Source organism: Pararge aegeria, chromosome 15 (genome assembly GCF_905163445.1).
Source record: "Pararge aegeria chromosome 15, ilParAegt1.1, whole genome shotgun sequence".
Classification (NCBI taxonomy): domain Eukaryota; kingdom Metazoa; phylum Arthropoda; class Insecta; order Lepidoptera; family Nymphalidae; genus Pararge; species Pararge aegeria.
In genome coordinates this window covers 3706591-3732844 of record NC_053194.1, presented here as the reverse complement: position 1 = coordinate 3732844, position 26254 = coordinate 3706591, and the positions used below count along the sequence as shown (strand labels likewise).

The 26254-nt window shown below is 35.6% G+C and overlaps 1 protein-coding gene across 2 annotated transcripts in view; it reads left to right on the top strand.

Moving 5' to 3' along the window:
- LOC120629783 (serine proteinase stubble) overlaps window positions 1-26254 on the top strand; it is a 181982-nt gene that overhangs the window by 99299 nt on the left and 56429 nt on the right. The window contains exon 3 of one of the 2 annotated variants that reach the window (XM_039898824.1): window positions 13257-13337. In XM_039898824.1, coding sequence (XP_039754758.1) covers window positions 13257-13337 — 81 coding nt within the window. Of the gene's footprint in view, window positions 1-13256; window positions 13353-26254 lie in introns of both variants that reach the window. The other variant, XM_039898823.1, reaches the window with a different exon arrangement.

Genomic DNA, 26254 nt, shown 5'->3' with positions numbered 1-26254 from the left:
GCTTGTGTTATGCGTACTAAGATGACTGATAAATATTTTTATGAATAATATACGTAACTTCCGGCTAAGTTTGTTGTGGGCTCTTCTTAAACCAGGGCGCGTGTGGAGCCCTCGTAGCTTTAGGTTTAAGTTGGCGAATGAAGTCATCACCATCCCCTTACAATTATGTAAACATATAATAAGAATGAACGCTTTATAAGTGCCTGTGATAGGCCTCCATGAATAAAGAATTTTTGTTTTTTTTTTTAATTTTATCTAATTATAATATACAGAACAACATCACAACGTTAGAATAAATAATTATCGTCGTAGAACAATCAATAAAGATTTAAATCATTAGCGGGCGTTTACAAAACAGCACTACGTGTAATATGCATATCGCAGTTAAAATGATTTAAACAGCTACGTTGAGTTATAGAGGCTTACCGCAGAGCGCTGTTCTGTGGGTACTAGACTCAATTGTAGCTACAACGGGTGGTCCGATTTAATCTTCCAATTTGCCATGAAAAGGAGAAAACCCGCACCACTTTGAAATTATAATGCGCTATCTAATGCACACTATAGTAATTGTAAGTGCACATTATGTTATTGACTATGAAAAGTGAAGCGGCGATAGCCCAGTTAGTAGGAGCTCGAGGTTAATTTCGGGGGACCGAGTTCGAATCCCAGCACGGACCTGTAACTTTTTAAAGTTATGTGCGCTTTAAGTGATATTTAATTACTTAAAAATAGCAACGAACTAACTTTTGCCTTTGCAATGGTAGTGAGATATCCCTTCCCAAACATACTAATAACGACGATGAGGATAATAAGCTGGTTTTACGTGGACAGCTTAATATTGTTGAACCAGTGCAGCAATTGGTTAAGCACATTGTTTAGACAGAGGATCTGTGCATCGTATTTTAGTGCAGTGGAGAGCAGAAGAGTGAAAACTTTGCCCACTCTGTTAAATTCGCCCGTAATATACAATTTGTATATAAAGGATATGGGTGGATTCTGATACTAAAGAACAATTAGCTCATTTCGCTTTCTAGAGATAAAAATCGTGTAGAAATTGCGTTCTGCTCAGAAGATATTTAATCAAAATTGTGAATGGCGTCGTAAAGTTTTCACCGTAGCGCCATGTTTGCGTTTTAAAGCGAAAGATTGATACCGTTAACACGTAGAAAAATTTATTACCATTTTCAGGAACAACTTATTATTTTTCCGCGTAATGATATTGATCTATATTAAACTCGCATAAAAAAAATTCTTTATTGTCACGGGCACCTATGATGCTTTGATACATATATTTTTGTAATTACGTCCGTAAACTTAAACCTGGTTAAGAAAATCGCACAACAAACTTAGCCGTAAATTTTTTTATGTTATCGCCATTTCAAAGTCAATTAATATTTAACTATGGAGTTAGAGCAATTTATATCCAAGCTTCTTTATCATTTAAGTAATCCTTTGAATTTCAATAAGATTTTTATATACGCTTCAGTATTACATAAACTTTGAACTTATTGAGAGTCGGAGAATATATTTTTTTGTATTTATTAATATTTTTACTAACACTGACTACACTTTATCAAATGTATCACAAATAAATTACAAACATCCTTATGTGTGTAATAACAGATTCTAGTTTAGATTCTCTTTAGCAAAATACCTACTATCATTTTAATCTAGTGGTGAAAATATTGGAAAAACGTTGCTCTTTTTTGAATAAATGAATGAGTAACTTAATAAAAAGGTATAATGTACATTTTAGCGTCTACATACCCGTAAAAGAAAATGCTATAAAATCTATATATGTAGTGCATATGTTAACACTTTAGGCTTACAGTTGCTATTTTTTAAACGCTTTTATAATGCCAAGTTTTATTTTACCTACAAGATTGCTAGCGTATGCCCTTATTCCAGTACATTGAATGGGTGTGGCGAATACCCGATGATCGGGCTTGTCGAAGTTAATTTAAAAATTACTTAACTTTTATTTTATGTGCGACCTTATAAAGTTTTATTTTATCGACAAGGCAGTTAAGATACGTTTCAATATGGGGACTACTTACCGTTACTTTAAAGGATGTTCCTTATATAAACGTAGTGTATGGTAATTGGTATGATCTGTGTGGGCCAAAAATTTTTCCTTTGGAAACTGCTAGTTACCTTCTGCGACTCATAAATTCGCTCTATCATCGAGATCCAATAAAACGGAACTATTTCTTAGGAATGCCCTTTTTAGGGTTTATAGTTTCTGTAGTCAGGTCTTCACATCACAAGAAAAACAATATAGCGGACATTAGTACCAAAAGTATATTTTTCTTAGGACCCATTATCGGCCCACTACAGGGCACAGGTCTCCTCCCACAATAAGAAGGGGTTAAGGCCGTAGTTCACCACGCTGCACCATTGCGGATTGGTGGACACCAAATATCTTTGAGAACATTATGTAGAATGTCTCAGGCATGCAGGTTTCACGATGTTTCCTACACCGTCGAAGCAATCGATATTTTTAATTACTTAAAACGCATATAACTTAGTTAGAGGTGCGTGCTGGGATTCGAACTCGGCCCCCCGAAAGTGAAGTCGAGCTCCTACACACTGCGCATCACCGCTTCGAGTGAGTTAATACATGTATAAATTTTTTTCGACTAAGTACTTTAAGTGTTTCTGCTAAGCTGCGTTCCTAAAGATGTCTGTGATATCAACAAATAAGAACTTTTTATAGTTTAGCATAAGGTAAATCTGCAACGAAACTATGCATATATATTATATATAGTTGGTATGTAGTTGTATGGTTGGTTGGTAGTTATATGGTTTTTGATTAGAAAATAAAACAAATAATAAATATACCTACTTCGACATTACACACATCGCCAACTGGCCCCCAAGGGATCGTAGCTTTTGTCATGGGTACTAAGATAGCTGATGAATATTTTTATGAATATAAAACACATCAATACTTATACAGATAAACACCCAGACACTGAAAAACATTTATGTTCATCACACAAACATTTTTCCAGCTGTGGGAATCGAACCCACGGCCTTGGACGCAGAAAGCAGGGTCGCTGCCCACTGCACCAACCGGCAGAATGGGAGCTAAGCATGTGAACTAAGAATGTGAGCTAGAGACGATTTGACATCCGTTGCAGCACATTGGCATCATTGTAGCGCCGGAATGCTCATATAGACTGACCATTAGTGGAAAAGGTCGCATACCTTCGTACCTAAATATCAAATCAAATCAAAAAATACTTTATTGACAACAAGAAAAAAAAAAAAGAGACAAAAACAACAAAGGTACAATTAAATTTGTATAACAAAGGCGGCCTTATCACTTATAGTGATTTCTTCCAGGCAACCAGTATGAGGAAATTGGTTCACATATGAATCCTTATAGCAGTGCGCAAAACTCTAATAATATACATAGGTACATATTAATAATTACAAAAATTACAAAAACAGTACATATATAAAATAAAATAAATTACTATATGGTAAAATAACTAATATTAAAACTATATATAATAATGTTATGGGGACGGAAAGTAAATGTGGAATATAATAATCAAACTTACATATGACCTCGCTCACTGCTTAGCTATATCATAAAACTCTGTTGGACAGATATGCGCCTTTACACATATGGCTGTACATTATATGGAAAGTATGGAAAATACTGGCAAGTACATTAAACAGGTATCATTAGAAATAGAGCTTAGATTTCAACGACCCATTTTCGTTCTTCCAGTATTACCACTTCGATTTGTAATTGTTATCGTCCATTTATGAAGCGGTTCTTCCAGTTTGATTACCTTTCTCTGTGCTTGAGTGTACACACAATAAATACTTGGTTACTTACTAGTAGGAAATGAATTTACGTTACTGTATATGTTTGTTTTCTATTACTAAGTTATTATAAATGTATGGAAAATAAAGGAAGAATAGAAGGATTCGTAAGCGTTGGAGTAGAAAACAAAAGGCGGCGTTATCTTGGTTTAGTAGCGATCTTCCGACCATTATTGTTCGATAAGTAGGAATTAAGATAGCCCAGTGGGTAGGAGACCGACTTTACTTTTGGGGGACCGAGTTTGAATCCCAGCACGCACCCCTAACTTTTCCATGTTATCTGCGTTATAAGCAATTAATCTAGAACTTGCTTCAACGGTGAAGTATAACATCGAGAGGAAACCTGCATGCCTAGGAGTTCTACATGAGTTCTCAAAGGTGTGTGAAGTCCACCAATCCGCACTGGGCTAGCGTGGTGGACTACGGTGTTAACCCTTTTGCATTGTGGGAGGAGACGCTTGTAGTGGGCCGATAATGGGTTGATATGATGAACGAACGAACAGGTTGTGTAAAAATATTATAAAACTACATGCAAAAACATAAAAAAAAATTGTGCAAATAAGAAAAATACATGAAATAAATAATAAAATATTAAATATTACATAAACACTTGAGAATTAATGTAAAAGTATATATATTTATAAATAAACGAAAAAAAAGTCGTCTCAGTTATGTTATGTAAATAATCATTACACTATCGTACCTAATTAATATTTTCAAAATACTAGATGAGCCAGTGTACTTTGCACTATATAAATCGCGTTGGTTAAGACCGCACCTCTAGGTAGGCAAATAAAGTCACCTTTGGCGGAAAAATACATGTCTACAGTATCGATCGGCCATCTACACTACTCGATTGTCCATAAATATTATTTTCCTTTACAAATATAGCTGCTAGCTAAGATACTTGTAGCAATTAATACTTGTTGACATATTAAGCTCGCGGATAGATATATTATCAGGTGCACCATATTAGGCGTTTCGTACTTTGTCGCTATGATTGAAGCGCATTCCAACTTTCTAGATAATTGATAAAGCACGCACTTAAATATGTAATTACTTACTATGTTAGAGCTGATTGCGGTTAATATTAACCAGTTCCCATTTGAATGATTGATAAATGGAATAAGTGCAGGGATAGAACAGTTTAAATGCTTTTTAATGGCGGTGAAAGATTTGAGGAACTCTAGGATAAAAATTAAGTTAGTAATTATACATAGAAGATACATAGAAGACGGACTCCGCACAGGTGGCCCTTAATTTTCGTACGATCTGTATAAATTGAATGAATGAATTAATGAATACACTTTTATTGTTCACCACATAAACATATAGTAAAATTATAAATAAAAATTTAACAAAATGCATATATATGCATGTTTATTTAAAACTTATATCAATTATATATTTTATTGTAAGTTTATTATTTGTATATATTATATGTGTATATATTATATGTGTATATATAGGTATATACCTACCTATAGGTATATACCGCCACCTATTTCTCTTCTTGAGCTGCGTTTAACGCCTTTGGTTGCCTGGAAGAGATCGCTATGTAGCGATAAGGCCGCCAAATTGTATACTTTTTGACGTGACAACGTCTTATAATTCGATGGAGCCGGCTACACGCACGAAAAAACATGACGTATGCGGCGTTACCTCGCTCTAAGGCGTTCCATTCTAGGCTTGAAGTGCAAGCGAGAGCGCGGAACGAGCGACAAAGAGGCACAGTAGGCCTCCGCGTTCGACGTCTGTTTCTCTCCTACTTGAGTAAGCGATGCGTCCGCGTGGACAGTTTCTATACAATAATACATTTACATGTTTTCGGCAAGGATGAAGTGCAGTGAAAAGTGAATGTGGTGTCAATTGTTTATAGCAACGATAATATCTATCAAACAAATAAAATTAAAATTTTCTTTTGAAAAATGCGACCATTCCATCAGTATTTTCTTACATCGTTTTCACGTTCAACTATCGACAGTAAGCCGACTTTACAGACAACCAATTTTTTTGTTAATTTTTTTTTATTATATATTTGTATTATTATATATTATATTTGTATATATAGGTATATACGTATAATAAACTTACAATAAAATATATAATTGATATCAGTTTTCCATGGAAATATGTATTTAAAGCGTTGCGAAGCTGCAAAGTGCCGGTATGTGCCCTGAGGCGTAGATGTTAAGCCTCATATACCTGTATTTACACCTCCATAACTATGCTCTTTGGACAAAAACTCAGCGATGCAGCTAGGTAGCAAAAATAAGCATATAAGTAGAACTTCCTCTGACGAGCTCTGTCACAAATGGCTCTAAGACTGATTACAAAGTCAAGCGACACCCCTCAAGGTGACACCGAACAAAACTTCACAATCTTGTTCCTCCAAAAAATAAACCTTTAAAAATACCATCGATGAATTGACAGAGGACAAAGTTTTCCACAGCAGTTGTTTAAAGAGAAGAAGTGGAGAAAAGAATAAGAATAGTAGAGCATAGAAGATAGAGTATAGTAGTGCAGCATAGAGGGGTAAATTTCTAAATCGTTTTCTTTTATGAAAGAGGAAGCCTGTGCAGCAGTGGGATATCATAAAGCTGAATATTAATAATTCTTCTACTGTTGATGACTGAGTGTTTGGGCTATAGGATGGGTTAATAGACAATCACCTAAAAAGATAGATAATAATGAATTATTGGAAAAAGGTTTCTTCACTCGCTTGCAGTGGGAGTTAACTGGTAGAAGTCGTCACGTAAGGAAAGTACGTTATGTGTCCCCCATGCAAGTCCTTCGGTTTATATATTATAGTCAAGCGTTGGCGGCCATACTTGTTTTGATGATGTCTTAGTTAAATGTGACTTTTTCTGATAGAACGTCGTTACTGACGGTAGTTCAAGTAAAGAGAGTAACAATTTCTAATCCATAGTAAAATTATTACATTGTAGGTAGTTAATTGGAACTATTTTGAGCATATACTTAGTTTACGATAATTTACTTTCGAGTAATAAGTTGATAACCGTTTCCACGTTCGTACATAATAGGTTCACTTTCGCTTTTGCTGATAACGCCAAGTTCGAGCCCTTGGCGCGTTGGGCTTTAAATAAAGAGGTAGTTAGATTAGTAATATAGATGTGAGTACATTGATGTAATAAAGACAAAAGCCTCTAGCATAATTTAATAAGAAAACTTCAGATACGGTTCATACTTACACAGAACCCAAGCCACCTATCTATCGATATTCGATGCGAGAGTGTTAACTTAAAATAATAAGTTACATAAGTCGAAATTCAACCAAAAACTGAAAACAAGAGAAAATGGTATTTAAGTAATGACAAGTTGACAAGGCTTAAGGGTGCGAAGAACCTATAAAATATCTTATAATTTTGAATCAATAAATAAAATTAAAAAAAAGTATTATGTTTCACAGTATCTGTCCTTAGTAATATTATAGCTATATAATATAAGGCCACCAATCCGCATTGGAGCAGCTTGGTAGTTTTTGGTCTTAAACCATATCCTGTGAGAGAAGACTTTAACCAGCAGTAGGAGTTTCAAAGGCTGACGATAATGTTAAATACATCAGTATTATTTGAAGGCCAAAGAGGATATAAACACAAAAGCAAGTTTGCCCTCATTATACTTAAACCGTTGTGTTTATTTGAAATCATCAAACAATAACTAAATTATTGAAGAGAATAACACGGCAATGCTTATCGAAATTCTCTACCAAAAATTAGTAGTCTGGATATTTTTACACGGATTTCCCTTAATAGTGACGTAACAAAATAAAAAAGAAAGTAGCCAAATTTTGCAATTTTGAACCTTATGGAAAAAGCCAAAACATGTTTTACTTAATCAATAGGTTAAAAGGATCACCAACCAGATACGAAAGTACCTTTGTTTGCTTTGTTTAAACAATCTGAACTCTGAGGAAAAAAGGGATAATGTGCCCCTATTTCGTTATTTACAAAAGGGATAAAACAAAAGGGCCTTCCTGCGAATGCCATGTGATATTTGACTCGACGAACAATTTTGTTGTGATTTCCTTAGGAAGCGTAATATGTTAGGGGTTCTTTGTAAATTGTATAAATAAATTTTCCTTATTGTATGTATATTGGTTATAGGCATCTTTGTCCTTTTTGCGTACATTATTTTTCTATTTTGTTTTACATTTGGTAGGTATGTAAGCAACTTCACAATATACCAGATTTGCACTGGGGTTTCACCGTTTAAAAAAGTAAAAAATATGTAAAATTGAAATCCTCTCTAAATAAACTTTCTGTCACTAATTTATTTTCGTACACAATTAAAAATACATTTGGAGACCTCCTAGAAAGCATTTAAATACATGTGTCAGGCCTCACTCTTCTATTGTAAATAAAAAACTATATAAAAGATTAAATAGTCTTTTGTGTGTGTGTGTGTGTGTGTGTGTGTGTGTGTTTGTGTGTAATTGATAATAACAGGCTATGTCTAGATAATCTGGAATAAGGACGTCACTCGCATGTGCTACGCGAATGTTTATCTTTTCGTTTATTTTCTAGGACGTATTGCAATCAAAGTTGGATAAGGCGAACGCTAGGCTTCCACTAGGCTACAATAGCTTCATTTAAACATTTTATATTGAGTAGAAGTACTTTATTGCGTAAGTAGGTACTTACCTAACACAACCAATTTGAACTAACAGCTTAAGTTGCTATCTCGGGCACAGGCGTGGACAACAAAACCTAACTCTAATCGGAGACAGTGCATTACGGAATAATTTATTTTGCTTACACCTTTAACATGTTATGGAAACCTCTATACATAATTTGTACGCTTACAATTATCATGCTCTGCAATTTTAATGGGTTGATGCAAATTGCGTTACCGCATTGATGGCCACAGCTTGATTTGCCATTTGCATAATATGTGGTAATTATTCATTAATGCATAAAGGTCAAAAGGAAATAACTTTGTAAAAAAAGAGTAACACATCAAAGGCTCTTGTGCTAGAAATATTAACTTTTTAACGCTTTAACAAACAGTAAAAAGCTCGTGTTATTTTTTATTAAAGCTCACTACGTTTTATGTCGCATAAATTAATATTTTAAGCCTCATGAAAAGCTTTATTCGATAAAATAGAATAAACCTGGGTTAGTTTATTCTATTATCTGACTTGATTTTTCTTCAACAATGTCATCATTGTCATTATGAAATCAAACTATTGCCGGACCACTGCAGATCACGGGTCTACTTCCACGATGGCCGCAGGGCGTCTGGCCGCAGGATGGCTGCTACGTCTTTAGGCCACCACGCTGGCCCAGTGCGGATTGGTGGACTTCACGCGCCTTTGAGAACATTATGGAGAACTCTCAAGCATGCAGATTTTCTCACGATGTTTCTCCTTCCCCGTTAAAGCAAGTTATATTTTAGTTGATTAAAATGCACATAACTTGGAAAAGTAAGAGGTGCGTGCTGGGATTCAAACTCGGCCCACCGAAATTGAAGACTATCACCGCTTTTTTTAAGCATAACAATGTTAACCCCTTCACATTCTGAGAAGAGACCAGTACTTATTGTATGTATGTTGGTTATAGGCATCTTTGTCATTTTTGCGTACATTATTTTTGTATTTTGTTTTTCATTTGGTAGGTATGTAAGCAACTTCACAATATACCAGATTTGCATAAACTTTTAAGCATAACAATGTACTGTTAACCCCTTATCATTCTGAGAAGAGACCAGTACTTATTGTATGTATGTTGGTTATAGGCATCTTTGTCCTTTTTGCGTACATTATTTTTGTATTTTGTTTTTTATTTGGTAGGTATGTAAGCAACTTCACAATATACCAGATTTGCATATAATTTTAAGCATAACAATGTACTGTTAACCCCTTCTCATTCTGAGAGGAGACCAGTACTCGTAGTGGGCCGGTAATGGATTGATATGATGATGATGATGATGATGTACTATTATGATTTAATAATCACAACAAACAAACTTCAAAATAGTAGGCTTCCTTAAAAAAAAATTTTTGAATTTTAGAACAGAAGTCGTTCTCTGTTTTGTTTTGTATTCAAAGTCGTTGTGATTGGCTTACAATAGTAAATAAGCGTTTGGTATTGGAGGGCGCTAACAAACTCCTTCATTGGTTGGCGAATTTAACCAAGATGGCACTGTGGCATTTTTTCGTGGTTAGCTAGTTTACATTTTGGGTTTAGTTGGGTAATTCAACGCTATTTGGTAATTTCATTTATTAATTTTCAGTGTAAACGAGTAAGTTTGAACTTGTATGCCATAAACAAAGTGAAGGAATGTACAATATAATAATTGTTAATATTAAAAAGCAGCGTTAAATATAGATATCAATACCTAGTCCGCCAAGAAATATTCACTTTTAGATCTCCAACTCCAGTTTTCTTTGCTCTACGTCGATTGAGAGCCGAGTGACTAACTTAGCCTCCCTCTGTAGAGTCACATATATGCACGTGTTTTCACAATCGAGTGACTATCATAACTTCATATAAACACTAAGCCCTTTAAGTACCACCGCTGTATGTATATCCTTACATATATAAACTGTAATTTTAAAATAATACTGATTTAATACCCTTTCTGTATATACCTGCATATACACTAAAATCAGCAAAGCTTACAATAGAAAATTCACGTGTAAATTCAGTACTAAAGAGATAAAAAAATATTTTCACGAAAGGTAATATTATTTTTGCGACAAACAATTTTCTAGCACTTTGCGGAAATGTCATTTTCAATCGCGGTAGCGGCAGAATAGAGTTTGGAAACTCGCACACAAAGGAAAATGCTATTTCATTCCTGCTTTGAGCTTTCCTCTGCGGAATTTTGTATGGGAATTATATTTCTTTGTGTCATATTACGACGGTTGGTCGAGTCGACGGTGCATAAGCAGTACTTGTAGTACATTCAACAATATAATTCAGGTATATCGTCGGTGCAGTTCCACTTGAGCTTTGTGTATATTTAACGTTGATACTAGAGCCACCTGTTCTTTGACATAAATATGTTTTTATTTAATTATATTCATTATACCCGTAAGTAACTAAATATCACTCGTTTCAACGGTGAAGAAAAACATCGTGAGGAAACCTGCATGCCTGAGAGTTCCACATAATGTTCCCAAAGGTTTGAGGATTAAACCAATCCGCACTTGGCCAGCGTGGCTGACTACGGCCTTAACCCATTCTCATTGTGGGAGGAGACCCGTGCCCTGTAGTGGGCCGGTAATGGGTTGATATGATGATGATTATGATGATTCAACCCGAAGTTTATCCCACTTTAACTGGATTGAACAAAAAACGAACGAAAAAAGAATCATCCTGTGTAATAATAACTTTTTATGCAACTGTAAAGTAATGATCTCTTAAGGGTTTAAGAGAGTTAAAATGACTATTTACTGTATAGTTTCATAATTTTAACTAGATAATTATTAGAAAAAATATAAGTATAAACATACCTAATGGGTACCTATCGTTTCGCTTCGAATACGTCAGGTAGAGTAGTTTCCAATTTGTGGTCGAAAACAATGTCGACGTTGACATTTTTTAAGACATATTATAGAAATTTTGTTCCAAATAAACACAAATAAAAATTGCAAAAGTGATTCCATATTTACCCTGCAAATAAAAAGTACTATTACCATGTAGCCAAGTCGTCCGTAACAATTTAATTTATACTTTTTATCACTGGCATATGAGCTTCAGACGTGGTTATGGCGTGGTATGACATGGCATTCTACACGTTACAGAGGCGTATATATACGCCTCTGTAACAACAACAACAACCTTTGCCTATCCTTCTCTCACCTGGTTAGGAGTGATAGTTAAACCAGCTTGCCTTTAATCAAACTGGTGGTTAAAACTACTACACAAAATCTGTTTTCCGATGTAGACTTTGTCAAAATTATACATATAAACTTGTTGGAATTCTATAGTATACTTTTCATTGAAAAAAAAATTACGTAAGAAAAAAAAAGTTTCTGAAAAAATCTCATATATGACTTTAGGTGTAGACTATGAAGTACGCTGCCTCCCAAAACTACGCGGGCGAAGCTGCAGGGCACACCTAGTAAGTAATAATAACATTTTAAATTAATTAGGCAAATAATCCAATAACAAATGTTGTTATACAGTAACAAAAGTTAACTAAGTAGGTATATAACTGTCACTAGGGTATCCTTTTACTCTATAAGGATAAGCACTACCTATCCTTCCCTTTGCCTTACGTCCGTATTCTTTATTCAATCTATCTGTAATTTGTTGATAAGATTATTTGTTATAAAATGTAAGGATATTTTTTGCCAATAATAACGTTGCTAATTAATAAATCTATAGATTACGAATAGATTGCAGGTATATTGAAAATGGACTTGGTTTATGACGATAGCCTCTTTTAGATTGTAATGTCAAATTTGTAATTGGAACATTTCGTAACTGTCTTGGTAAAAAATATTACGCAATAATTTCAGATTGAAACAATCTGAAATTATTCACTAGGCATAGAGAGTTGACGTTGAATCGTCAACAACACATTTTCACCTAGTTTGTTCCAGTTATGCGAAATAAATCCCTTATCAGAGTTAGTAAGTACGTCGTATTGGACGTCTACAGGTGCTTTCTAGTTACGCTTATCGGCGCGCTAATAGGCCGGCCGTATTTAAAACTGGGCCAGCAAATCTACAACACTTGAGTAAGGAATAAATCTGTGACTCTCTCACCTGGTTAGGAGTGATAGTTAAACAAGCTTGCCTTTTATAAAACTGGTGGTTAAAACTACTACACAAAATCTGTTTTCCGATGTAGACTTTGTCAAAATTATACATATAAACTTGTTGGAATTCGACTTAAAGCCTATATTTACCCTTAATACCGTAATCGTACTAATATTGCAAATGCAAAAGTTTCGCATGAATGGATGTCAAATAAATTTGGAATGAATACTAAATTGAAATAAAACTAAGTTATTTTTATTTTTTATTCTGCTATAAGTTAGCCATTGGCAGGAATCTCATCGTGTAGACTACACGATGAGATTCCTCAATAATGGTGCAATCTAATTTCCTAACGCGCCAGAAGAATTATAACTTGAAAAATATATCTTGTTTTACTCGAAATAGTTGGTGTTCATTAGATTGCCTAGCCGGATGGCGCAGTGGGCAGCGACTCTGCTTTCTGCGTCCAAGGTTGTCGGTTCGACTCCCACAACTGGAAAAATGTTTCTGTGATGAACATGAATGTTTATCTGTATATTATAAGTATTTATGTGTATTATATTCATAAAACTATTCATCAGCTATCTTAGCACCCATAACACAAGCTACGCTTACTTCGAGGCTAGTTGGTGATGTGTGTATTGTCGTAGTTTATTTATTTATTTATAATTTATTGTTCCAGGTGTGGTTGTGATGTCATGGTGGTGGGCGCTGGCGCTGCTTGCGCTGGGAGTCGCCCGCGCCGCGCCGCGTGCCGGCTCCGGTGAGCTATTTTACAGTAAGCATCCTCACGCACTATTTCCGTTTCCTTTCCTCTCGAGAGACGCACGGCGCACGGCTCTGTGCCACCGACGGTTTGAAGATGGTTTCTTGTTGTCTACCACCTCTTTTAGGGCCTTAGCATAGGTATACGAGTACACAAAGTTCAACGAATTACGAAATACTGTTGAAAAAAAGGGTTATTTTTTTTCCATACAAACTAATTCAAAACACTCTTCAAGTTTAAATGAAAAATAAAATATCACTTCAGAGGTACACTATTAACTGTCTCTGAGAATTACATGCAAAATGAAAATCGAGCGACTTCTATGACTTTATTTGGTAAGTGTCGCGTAGCGTAGGTACTATGCGTGTGTCGGTCTTTTATCTCCAATAGGGTTGTTATAAGGAAACACTTATGTTTTGAATTAGTTTGTACGGAAAAATAAATATGCTTCTTCGTTTTTTTTTTACAGGGCGATTCCTTATGAAATATTCTTATGCAAACTTCAGCAGTATTTCGTTATTCGGTTACACGTTGTATAATGTCGACCTAAGGCTGACTCAACACCGACTCTCTTCAAATTACAGCATGGAAAGTGAGTTCTACTTGTCTTTTACCATATGGCCTATGGTTCTATGGCCTTTTTACCATATCCCTCATCGCCACCTTATAACCAACTCCCTTGAAATTAGAGCGTGCAGAAGTGAGTTTTATCTATAAATCTGACGTCAAAAAATCTGACGTAAGAAGTCACATTTTTGTGTCAATAAAAGAAAACAACATAACACTACGATCTATTACATTTGGGATATGTTTATCTGTAATAACATCTGATGCGAGTAAGTGCCGGCACAATATGATTTGATTTGATGCGATGTGAGCGAAAGTGTAACTTTGAAACGACATGGCTCGTTGCAAGATTAAAGATTGTCGGAATTATTCATAGCGAAAGTAATATGTACACAGTCGCGACATGTCGTTCCAAAAAGGTCCTTATTTTAGAATCATCAATGTATGTTTTGACGACCTTCCTGGCGCAGTGGTGAGCACTGAGGATTTAAGCGAGAGGTCCAGATTTCGATCGCCGGCGGAGGAAATTTGGGAGTTTATAATTTCTAAATTTTCTGCGGTCTGGTCTGGTGGGAGGCTTTTGTTATGGCTAGTTTGCACGCTACCGAAAAGACGTGCCGGTACGATACCAGGTAAAAACCGGTTAGGGGCATGGGTTTAATATAACTGCCATATCCCTAACAGACTAGCCCGTAACCATCTCAGACTGCAAAATCACTTACCAGCAGATGAGATTACAGTTAAGGGCTAACTAGTAGTGAATAAAAAAAAAAATAACATATAAGCCATTGACAGCGGGATAATGGCAGGAATACACGAAGCGGAGTATTTCCGAAGTGATTTAAAAAAAAAAATTTTACCTACCCTTATCGACAGGTAAACAGTAGGAAATAATAACTAATTTATTTGCCAAATTGTGGGTACATAAAAAGTAAACATTGCATTAAACAGACCCTTCACAATCGACTGTCACAGACAGTGTTCAATAAAATATAAATTACATTACAATTTGAAGAATAAAAATACAATAATCAGAAATCCCTACTAATATAATATTATAAATGTGAATGTGAGTTTGTTTGTGACGCTTTCACGCGATAACTACTGAACCGAACTTCATGAAACTTTTTATACATATTCTTGGAGATATTAGAAATAATATAGTATACTTTTCATTGAAAAAAAAAATTACGTAAGAAAAAAAAAGTTTCTGAAAAAATCTCATATATGACTATAGGTGTAGACTATGTAGAAGTACGCTGCCTCCCAAAACTACGCGGGCGAAGCCTCAGGGCACACCTAGTAAGTAATAATAACATTTTAAATTAATTAGGCAAATAATGCAATAACAAATGTTGTTATACAGTAACAAAAGTTAACTAAGTAGGTATATAACTGTCACTAGGGTATCCTTTTACTCTATAAGGATAAGCACTACCAAATTCATTATGTCATGTGGGAAATCACTAGAATTTTTTTTTATTAAGAAATCGCTGATTGCATTTATAAGTACCAAATCAGATGCGCTTGATACAGACTTCAATATTCTTGGACACTATCGGTTACGACACGATTGGGACGATCACTATTGGAATCATTGGAATGAGTATCATGCGTGTGTCTCTCATTGATATGCACTTAAAAATAAATAAGTATACTACGACAATGCATGCAACGCCATCTAGCCCCAATGTAAGCGTAGCTTTTGTTATGGGTACTAAGATGACTGTTAAATATTCTTATGAATAATATACACAAAATACTTATCATATACAGATAAATACCCAGACACTGAAAAACATTAATGTTCATCACACAAACATTTTCCAGTTCTGCGAATCGAACCCACGGCCTTTGATTCAGAAAGCAGGGTCGCTGCCCACTGCGCCACTGTGTCAACCACTGCGTCAACTTAAAAAACCAGCAGTCCTGCAATTTATATAGAATTTTGAATCTAAACCATCCAGGGTGCCAACCAAACGCATACTAAATAATTCATTCAAATCGGTTCAGCGTGTGTTGTGTGCGGTTATTCGTGTGTATGTCACTGAACTCCTTCTAAACGGAGTTCAGTGACATAAACACGAAACACAAGAAATATATAGATAAAGATTAGAGCTTTTTGTGACAGACCTCGTCCGGAGAAGTTCTACAACCATGCTTATTTCTGCCGCTAAGCAGCATTGTTGCAATGCTGTGTTCCAGTCTTAAGGGCGTTGTTGCCGGTGTAATTACAGGCATATTAGCCTTAACACTTACGACTCATAAAGCACGGTCAATGCCCCCTGCGCCAATAGGTCGTCAATTATTTGTAAAATGATTTTTCATTCAATACACACACTATTATATGCGACATAATACTTAAAGTCGCATATAGACTAGTCTCTAGTGTACCTACTACGGTTATTCAAAACGAAAGTGAACACTGTTTTGAGATTCGTTCATGTGATGTTTTCTGAAGTCTATATTCGTATTTTTTTTTGAACTTGTATTCATAACGATGCGTATGCGAGGCGTATGAATTGTGTTACCTATTTATACAAATAAATAAATAAAAATTGTTTGTACTGTTTTAATTTAAAAATAAGAGCTTTTTACTTAATGACTAACTTTTAGTGGAATTAAAAAAAGTGTGGTTGATCTATTGGGACAGGTGCAACCACACTTTAATTAATTCTATAAAAATGTAGCTTTCTCTGCTACGGTCCACTTTTATTTTAAAGGATAGGTGAGGTGATAATTCATTTTTAAATTAATGTATGTACTCATATGACTTAGTCTGTTTTATATCCTTTGATGAAAGTTTATTATACAAAACTTATAACATTTTAAACATGTTTAGAATATATGCCTGTTTGAAACGGCCGTACCGATTTGAACAGGACTTTAAAAGTTCTTTTTTTTAAATTTAAAGTTTGTCTAAATTAATTTCGAATTTAAATTACAATTAAACATCGTTCGTTACAAGAATGATTCTAATAATATGTCTACAAAGTTAGAATCAAATCTGATCGTTCAAAGTGGGTCAAAATCGCGCCCAAAGAAGTCGGTTACAAACATACAAACATACATATAAGTGAAGCTAATATAAAGCTAAAAAGACTTATAGTCGAACATATAACCATTTCCTTTTTTGAAGGCGGTTAAAACTATGCTGGGCCATACCTGCGAGGAAAGTGTACGAAAATGCTATATTTATTTATACTCCCTATTTGCACACCACTCTACAAGTTACAAAATATATCTCTGCCTTGCAAAGTAAAAAAAAAAAAAGTTATATCAACCAAGGGCTCGTTTTTAGTCTATGATATATAAGTTTTTGGGTATGTTTGTATTTATTAATTGAGACATAACTGCCTCGATGTTTAATTGGTTTGCATATTCCACTACGGATCGCGAGGTATCTTTCGATTTCCAAGTAGGGCGTATTTAATTGTAAGATTTGTGTGAAGTTGGGAAAGTGATGTAGTTCACTCACTAATTAGGTACCTACTCTAAGCACGTATGATACAACGGTATATCTAACACTAAACGCTTCTATCTTATCCAAGTTAAACCATAAAATGGGATTGCGCTCTTGTTGTTTATAGCTTCCAGCGGACTAAGGAAAGCTTTAAACATTTTGATGGCTTTTTAACACTCGAAGAGTGAGTTAAACTTAGAATGAACGAATGAACTGTTGCTCAGGTGCGGTTTTAATGGATTAAAAACCTTTTTTTTATTCGAATATGCGTTTGAGTTCGGACTTCAAACTCACCTAAGCATTGACCCGTCCTGGGTACGCACTGGTAAAAACAACAAAGATAGAGTGAAGTTCATAACCATGAATGAATGAATGAATGAGTGAATGAATACACATTTATTGCACACCACATAAAATACGGGGAAAAATTATAAATAACGAGTTTAATGATGTATACAGTCATCAATTCTTTACCGGCTCACTACAGGGCACGGGTCACCTCCCACAATGAGAAGGGGCTAAGACCGTAGTCCACCACGCTGGCCCAGTGCGGATTGGTGGACCGTTAGTTACTGCCATGTAAATTTATTTTTTAGGGTATCAAAATCAGTTGTCTAGTTTAGAGGGAGTAAGCGGTAAAAACAGGCTGGCGCAGCCACCTTGCTTTGCACTTTTACATTTGACGACCTCCCCGGCGCAGCGGTGAGTTCTGGGGTTTTCAGTGGGAGGTCCTGAGTTCTATCCCCGGCGAGGCAACATTCCTCTGCTCTGGTCTGGTGGAAGGCTTTTGCTGTGACTTGTTACGACGCTCCCGACGAAGAAGTTCCGCTAAGCGATTTAAGGTTTAGGTACGATGTCGCGTAGAAACCGATTTGGGGGTATGGTTTTAGACTGCATTATCACTCACCAGCAGGTGAGAATGCAACTCGTAGTGGAATAAATACTATCTACAGAAGATAAACAAAAAGATCAGAAGGGGTAATTCATTACAATACACCTACCTACTTTATCCAAGGGTATAAATTTGCATGGATATTGATGTGGCAATCCACCTCTAGAATTAACGTTATTTATACGGGGCACCTAGATAATGACCGGTAATTTATGAGGGTAGCCCGAAACGTTATAGTTGGTGCTTCTATAGTTAAGGAGCTTGCGGAATATTATACATTAGACTGAGACCGTCCATATATAAATCGATTAAAAAAAAAAAAGGTTTTCTATCTTTTTATATAAACTATTAATTTGATGGCTTTTCGCTGAATGAACAGACCTTGGGAACCGAGTGAATCTTATATCCGTACTCCTTACTCGAGAATACAAATACAACTTATTATTATTTAAGGAAGGTTCTGGCTCCATTAGGAGTCTCTAGGAACTCCTTTTGACATAATTTTTGAATTATTGAATTGTCATTGAAGGTTTTGTGTTAAATTTCTACTCATTCCAATACCAGCTTGTGATCGAAAAATAATTACGGGATAACATAAAAGTTTGGCGATAAGATACCTAATATAATTATGTGCACGTCTGAAAATGGAGCACAGTTGATGGCAGATGTAAAATATAAATAAATTATGTACGCAGCGATCACGCCACGCCATAAGTTGGCTTAAGTAAACATTGTAATCAAAGCTTCACTCACTATTCTCAAGATCAGTGGCGTGCATAGAGGGTATGCACAGGGTATGCAGGTGATATAAAATGGCGCAAACCATACAAGTTATAAAAACTTAAGGATAGGCATTGTAAGAGTTATAAAAAGCTTACCCTTTAACTCGTATTGGAGACTTTCTTCATTTTATATCTGAATATCCTGTGCATACCCTCTATGCACGCCACTGCTCACGATGTAATTAATAATTTAAGAATATATGCCACCGGCTCTTGGTTATTTGGCGCTGGTGTATTATGTTCTATGTTGACACTTGACACATGTGTCAAGATGGATAGCAGTAGATCACTTAAGTAATCATGGTTGGCTATGTTTTTATTATATTCCGCTAGGCTGCAGTCATTTATTATAAAGGATACTTTATTATTCTTTTGTCGACAAACCTGGTGCAGTGTTCATCGTTGTGGTCTTCTATGTGAGGGATCCTGCATTCAATCCACGTTAGGGGAATTAAGGAATTTATAATTCCTGTAGTTTCCCTGGTCTGATCTGGTGGGAGGCTCCGGTTTCGGATTTAGGGTATGGACTGAATGTAACTGTACTGTACTGAATGTTACGTATTTTAATAGGTTAGCCTAATTCATGTAGCCCTTTTAGATCCAATGATCTTTACTAAGGATGTCCAAGTTCTTCGATCTCGTGGATAGAAGATCCCAGCGGATTCCTGGGAGTCAATTCGTTTGAAGTTCTTTGTCCACCTAGTGGTGTGTCCAACGCAGTATTCGTCATTCCTGCACCTTAAGACCCCCAACGTCCCAGCCATTGGCCTCTTACGTCGTAGCTCTATAAACCAAGTCTGTCAAGTTGCTCTTAAAAGGACTTGATTTGGCCGACTTAATAACATACACATGGGCTGGGAAGGCTTAAATTGCTCTTCAAGGATTGGGATCATTTTCATATTAGAGTTCTACACTTTTGGGGGGCTGAGTTCGAATCCCAGCCTCTAACTATTCTAAGTGCGTTTTAAGAAATCAAAACAACACTTTCTTCATCTGTGAAGGAAAACATCGAGAGGAAACCTGCATGTCTGAGAGTTCTTCATAATGTTTTCAACGTTGTGTGGAGTCCACCAATCGGCACTTTGCCAGCGTGGTAGACTACAGCTTTAACCCCTTCTTAGTGTGGGAGGAGACCAATGCCCTGTGGTGGGCCCTGTAATGGGTTGATGACGTCATCATTAACAACCAACCGGCTCACTACAGGGCGTGGGTATGTATAGGTGTCCCGCAGTATGATAAGGGTCTAAGCCATGTACGGCCACGCTAGCCGGTGGGCCAAGTGCGGATTTGTAGACTTCACACAGGTTTGAGAAAATGTGCAAACATTTCAAGTTGATCTATATTAGATTTAAGATCGACCAAGGTAAACCCTTGGTCGAAAAAACACTTAAAATTCCGCATGTAACAAAAGCTATTAAAGCCTATTTACTGAGCAAAAAATACGTTGACATTATTATAATGGAAGAAAATGGCTCGGATACAGAAGGCGTGGGCAGCTAGGGTTAGGAAATGGATTACAAAATTGATTTACGTGACTTTGCAACTTTTTATCTCGGTGGATGAATTTGTATGTAGAATGATTTTACGTTATAAAGCCAAGTTGTTTAATACAATCAGCGATTGTTTAAACCACGTTTGATTGAAATGTAAAATTACTGGACATGAATTCTTAAAAAACAAATCATAAAAAAACCGACTTCAAAATACGCCCAGGAAATAAATAGCAAAAAAAAATTGCTACTTTGGGTTATATTAACAAAACAGCTCGACCGTTTTGTTTAAATGGGACCACCTGGAAAGTGGGTAGGTGCATTAGCTACAGATCGGCTACGTCGTGACTGTACGGGTGTTTTCCTAGGAGATCCCGGAGCCTCCCGATATGTGCTGAACTTGGCCACCGCGGGGGTGCTAGTAGAAAGAAATACTACATAACCCGATCCCTCTCTCTCTGATAGTCGGATATCTTAAAAGAGGTTTCCCTCCCCCCCCCCCAGTTAACAGTTGAAAAAACGGTCACGACTGTTATGTAAGAGACACAGAGATTGTTTGCAGTAAATTATTGTTGTTTGGCAGATCATGGGCATATTTTGTATTCCCACATAACATTTACTTTCGTGATAGTGTAGTGTAATGCTGCCCGTATTCTGTGTGTATCTAAACTGCAATTTTGCCAAAACAAGCAATGCCATGCCACAAAATAAACTGAAACCCGCCCGCTTCCGTTTTCATCGGGAAACAAGATAAAATAACATTGGCTACATGATGTTAAATTAGAAAACGTTTTAAAAGAGCAATCTGCATTTAGAACTATGCTCTAACTATAATATTGTACGTACCTTATCGAAGGTCTGTTACAACTATCGATACTATGTAAGGACACAGTGAAATAGAATGTATGCAACTTGTATTAAATCTCAAAATCGTTCAAACTTCCATAGCAATAACTTTTTCTTATTTTCAAGTCCTCATGAAAATACGAAAAAGTTCACCACGATCGCCAAACGCGAATTTGTAGACTTTAAATGCTTTGAGAACATTACGGAGAGATCAAGCATCTTTATGATAATAATTACACAACTGTAGATAGGTTTCCTGACGATGCGTTCATTAACACGTAAATCATGATACTTAGTTGCCTAAAACAAAGCATAATTCCGAAAAGTTTGAGGTGCGTGCCAAAAGAAGGACGCTGCAACCGTAATTGCTGCATGCCGAGTGCACTACGAAATATAATTATAGGGTCTTTGCCCTGAGGCGAGAGGAATCATGGGCGACTTTTACTTTTTTCACTATTCACGCCCTGCCAAGGTCATGAAAGTGAATTTATTTAACGGTAACCTATATTTGACGGTACGAAAGTACCGGTTTCACTTTCATACAAATTGCAGTGAGATGAGATTTTAAGCGATTGATGTCTGGCCCTTTATGATAGGGTAGCCATAAATTTAGATAACCTAAACTAAGTTTCGTTTCTAATATTTTAATGTTGCAAAAATAACTGTCACAGGTATCGATTAATGCTCGGACGGCATTAATAAAACATTGTCAACAGAAGACGTTACTTTGATACTCGTTAAACTTAAAGATTTTTGTGCAACGGAATTAACACAATTTAAAACTTTCCTTAATTATGAAGTTGCGTACACCTACTCCTATAACTCTTTTTTTCTTCAGCCCTTATCACCCTTCTTTCATCTTCACCCTTGCTTTGTGGGGTAAAGGACAATCTATCTACAACTTGAAGATAGAGGGATTGATATATTTCTTGTGTCCGACCGCTTGCCTGGCTTCAACTCTCTCTAAGAATGTTATCGTTTGAAGAATAACCGATTCAAAGGGGTAAACTTTGCCTCTGCCTTTTATTTGCAAAAGTGGGTAAGATCACACTGGTTCAGTGTTTAACTGTTATGCATCCTGCGAGTTTTATATAATTTTAACAATGGAAAAGATGGAACTATTGTTTTCTTAAAACACGGATCCATGTACTACTATAACTATCCAGAAATATCGACAAAATGTTATCGTGGTATGCATCCGTTAAACTATATTTAAGAAACTATCCAGAAACTTTTAACTTCTTCAGAGTATGATAAAAATTTATATGATAAATAAGTAGGTACCCATTAATATTATAAACTTACTAAATATACGAATGTGAATGAAAATAATATGTTATGTATGTATTTGCAGAGCATTTTTTATTTAGTAGCCATTAGTATTCACATCGTAAAAAGTTTGGATACTTACAGTAAAAATGTAATGAAAAAGCTTTGATTGTACATTTGAGCGTAAATAAAATTCATAACAACGATTTTTTTACGATCTGTAAAATTTTGTGTTTTAAATGAAATGCAATTTTATTGCTTACGAGTATAAAAGATAACTAAGATTACCCAATACCATTTTGTATTGCGTGATACCTAATTGCCGTTTGCTTACAAATAATGTATTGTTTTATTAACATTTGTAAATACTCTAATGTGATTTTAATTCCACACTATGTGATAAAAGGGAAATGCCCTCATGGTGGTAGGTGAGAAACTGTACTATATTCTATGTCCCATCACATTTCTTTATATTAATCTTGAACACCGTACTTATAAAATATGAAAAAAAATTAAACACACACATAACAACTGTGTGACGTAGAATTTACGTCACACAGATGTGTCTAGATAGCGCGGATTATGGGAAATTAACATTCTTCATTCATTACATTACGCCTCTGGTAGACTCACGGCAAAACTGCAAATTCATGCAAGTAAATTTAGAGACTTCGATTTGCTCAGTAAATTATGGTTACCCCAATGGTAAATTACTATCTATTACCTACTATCCTTTATGAGCCTAATTTACTCTAGTCATAGTGTTGTTAATAAAATTAATTTGACTAAAATGTTATGTGCTTGTAAGAGAAATTTGTTCTATTTTGTATAACAATGTAACATCTGAATGAAAGTAATTTTTTTTTACTTTACTATGATTACTTAATTTGGTGATTATTTACTTATTTGTATATGTAACTTGCGAACCCAGCCCGCTTCGCGAATTTAAGTCACATAATATGTTAAATCATTTATTTCTCTCCGTATTCATTCTCTTCTATTCTCTTCTCGAGCGGGTGAAGATCATTATCTACACCCAACAATAGAATATCATCATAGTAAATAAAGCTGTATTTGACAGTTTGACAGTTCAAAAATAGGAGTGCTCCGATAGTCACCAAACTTTACAGGATTACTGGTCATATCAATCCGGAGATTCTCTGAAAGTTTAATTGAAATCGGTCCAGCCGTTCGGAGCCTATACGGAACATACCTACATACTTTCCCGTTTATATATTTATAGAAGATAGATTTCAAATTAAGTTTTCTATAAAAATTTGGACGAAAAAAAATTATATACCTACTTTTTATAAGCGTGAAAACTGTCTTGACTGCTTTTTCACTTTTCTGTATTCCTGCCGAGACACTAACGAACTCTTGTACAAGGAACCCCGGATGGCTAAGAAACAAAAGGGGCATACTTTCGACCAATTCTATATCGTTACCCCAAAACTAAGAAGACATCTCTAACTGTAGTTAAATGTGAGACGAACACGGGGCACTTAAATTGAGACAGATTACGTCGCATGGGGTAAAACTTGGAGAGCCCGACCAGCTTAATATGCTCTCTGAGGCATGTCAGCTTCAGTACTAAGAACTTTTAACAAAGCTCTTGCCGGAAATCAACTGTGTTAACCACGAGACCCAAAGGTGGGACACGCATCAGGCTGAAAATGACGATTCCTTTTTTAACGACTCCCTTAAAAACTTTTTTATGTAATTTATAGACGGATTTGCAAAATGATTTTTAACCAACTTCAAATATGAGTTGAAACAACAATTCGTCGGAATCTTTATTTTTATGTATGTTACCTGATTACTCGATGCGAAAAACTCTTTTTTTGCTTTAAGGGCATACTTTTCCAGGTAGTCCCATTAAAATTAAATCGAAATCGGTTGTTTTTTAGTTCCTGGGCCTATGTTGAAGTCGGTTATTTTTTAATTTAAAAATAATTTATTATTCATTTGAAGTAATTTGTTCCGAAATTATTTCATTAAATTTTTATGTAGATCTGATGAAAAGTTTCGTAGTCAGACAACGGAACTCTTTTAAAATATACAGAAAATCTACCGCGATTGCTCCTATGGCCTAAATATGTATTTTGTAAGTAATCAAACAACATATGATCACGCCTGTATCCTTTTACTTTTTCTGATAATTTTCTACTTTGTTATAACATATAGTAGTAATTAACAGAGCAAGCAGTTGATCCTCGTGCGGTAAGTGGGGAACAATCGCCCATGAACAAAGCAACTTTACGGGGCATGCAAGGTACTCGTCGTAAAAAGTGCCACGCTGTGCCCACCACCCTGAGGTGGATAATGGTGCGAATAGCTCTGTTACTACTAGTAACTCCTAAAACGTGCAGTCACCCTATTAGACTCAACGATCGATCGAGTGGTGAGTGCATAATGTGTGAAAATCGCTCCACCGAACTGGGTTAAGTGGACAGCGGATCAAACGGTCGTCAGTTTATACATATACATCGCATCGGGTGAAACCTGGACATAGGTTTCAAGGGCCAAGTTTGGATATGGAGAGAATGGAAGTGGCACTCGTGAGAACCGGGTCACTTACGATCTGCAACTATTTAAACGCGTTTTATGAATTAAATTCGACTTGAACAATCAATTATTTATAATGATTAATGAATTACTAATATGTTTGTGTGAGGAACATAATATATGTTTATCAATGTCTGAATGTTTATCCGTATATTATAAATATGTTTGTACATTATTCATAAAAACATTCATCAGTGATCTTACTAACCATAACACAAGCTAAGCTCACTTTGGGGCTACATGGCGATTTGTGTATTGTCGATAGTATATTGATTTATTTATTTAATACCTATTATTAATGCAAATGGATATTTGTTTGTTCTTACTTTACGCCCTAACTAAGCAAACATCAACATATTACTTGCCCACTATCGGACACGGATCTCCTCTTTAAATAAGTAGGGTTAAACGTAGTTAGAAGATAATAAGAAATCAAAATACAGAATAAACAAAATATAAATGACACCGTAATAGTAATATATTAATTACGTAAACTGGTGTGCATAGCAGATAACACAACGTATAACAATGGTTAACATACCATAACAGATAATAATGGTTCATACAGTCTGCCATCAGGTGTGCAATATGTTATACAAATTTAAATATTACGACAAGTTTAAAATAGCCAAGTCAAAGAGATATATGTTCCAAAATTGAAATGAAAAAATATATAAATTTTAAATAAAATTACTATTAACAACATTTTAGACAAACGTACAAACGTAAACGCTTGTTATTGTTTATTGCAATTTAAGCTTCACGTTCTATTTTTGTATGCAAAAGGTTTGCCCTGGGGCTTAGAAGGTATGTGCTCGAAAAGTTTCACCTAGGTATCCGTGTTCCGAGCCAGATGTGTTTACTTTGAGATACGTGAAACGTGTTTACGAATATGCTTTGTGGAAATCGCTGTTTGCTCTTTTGTAGGAAATGGGTCGTGATGTTTTATTTACGACTTAAAAGAAGGGAATTTATCGTGCATTGTGGTCCCCAACAAACCAATGGTCCAAGGTGCTGAAACGGTAATGCCGCGTCGTTTA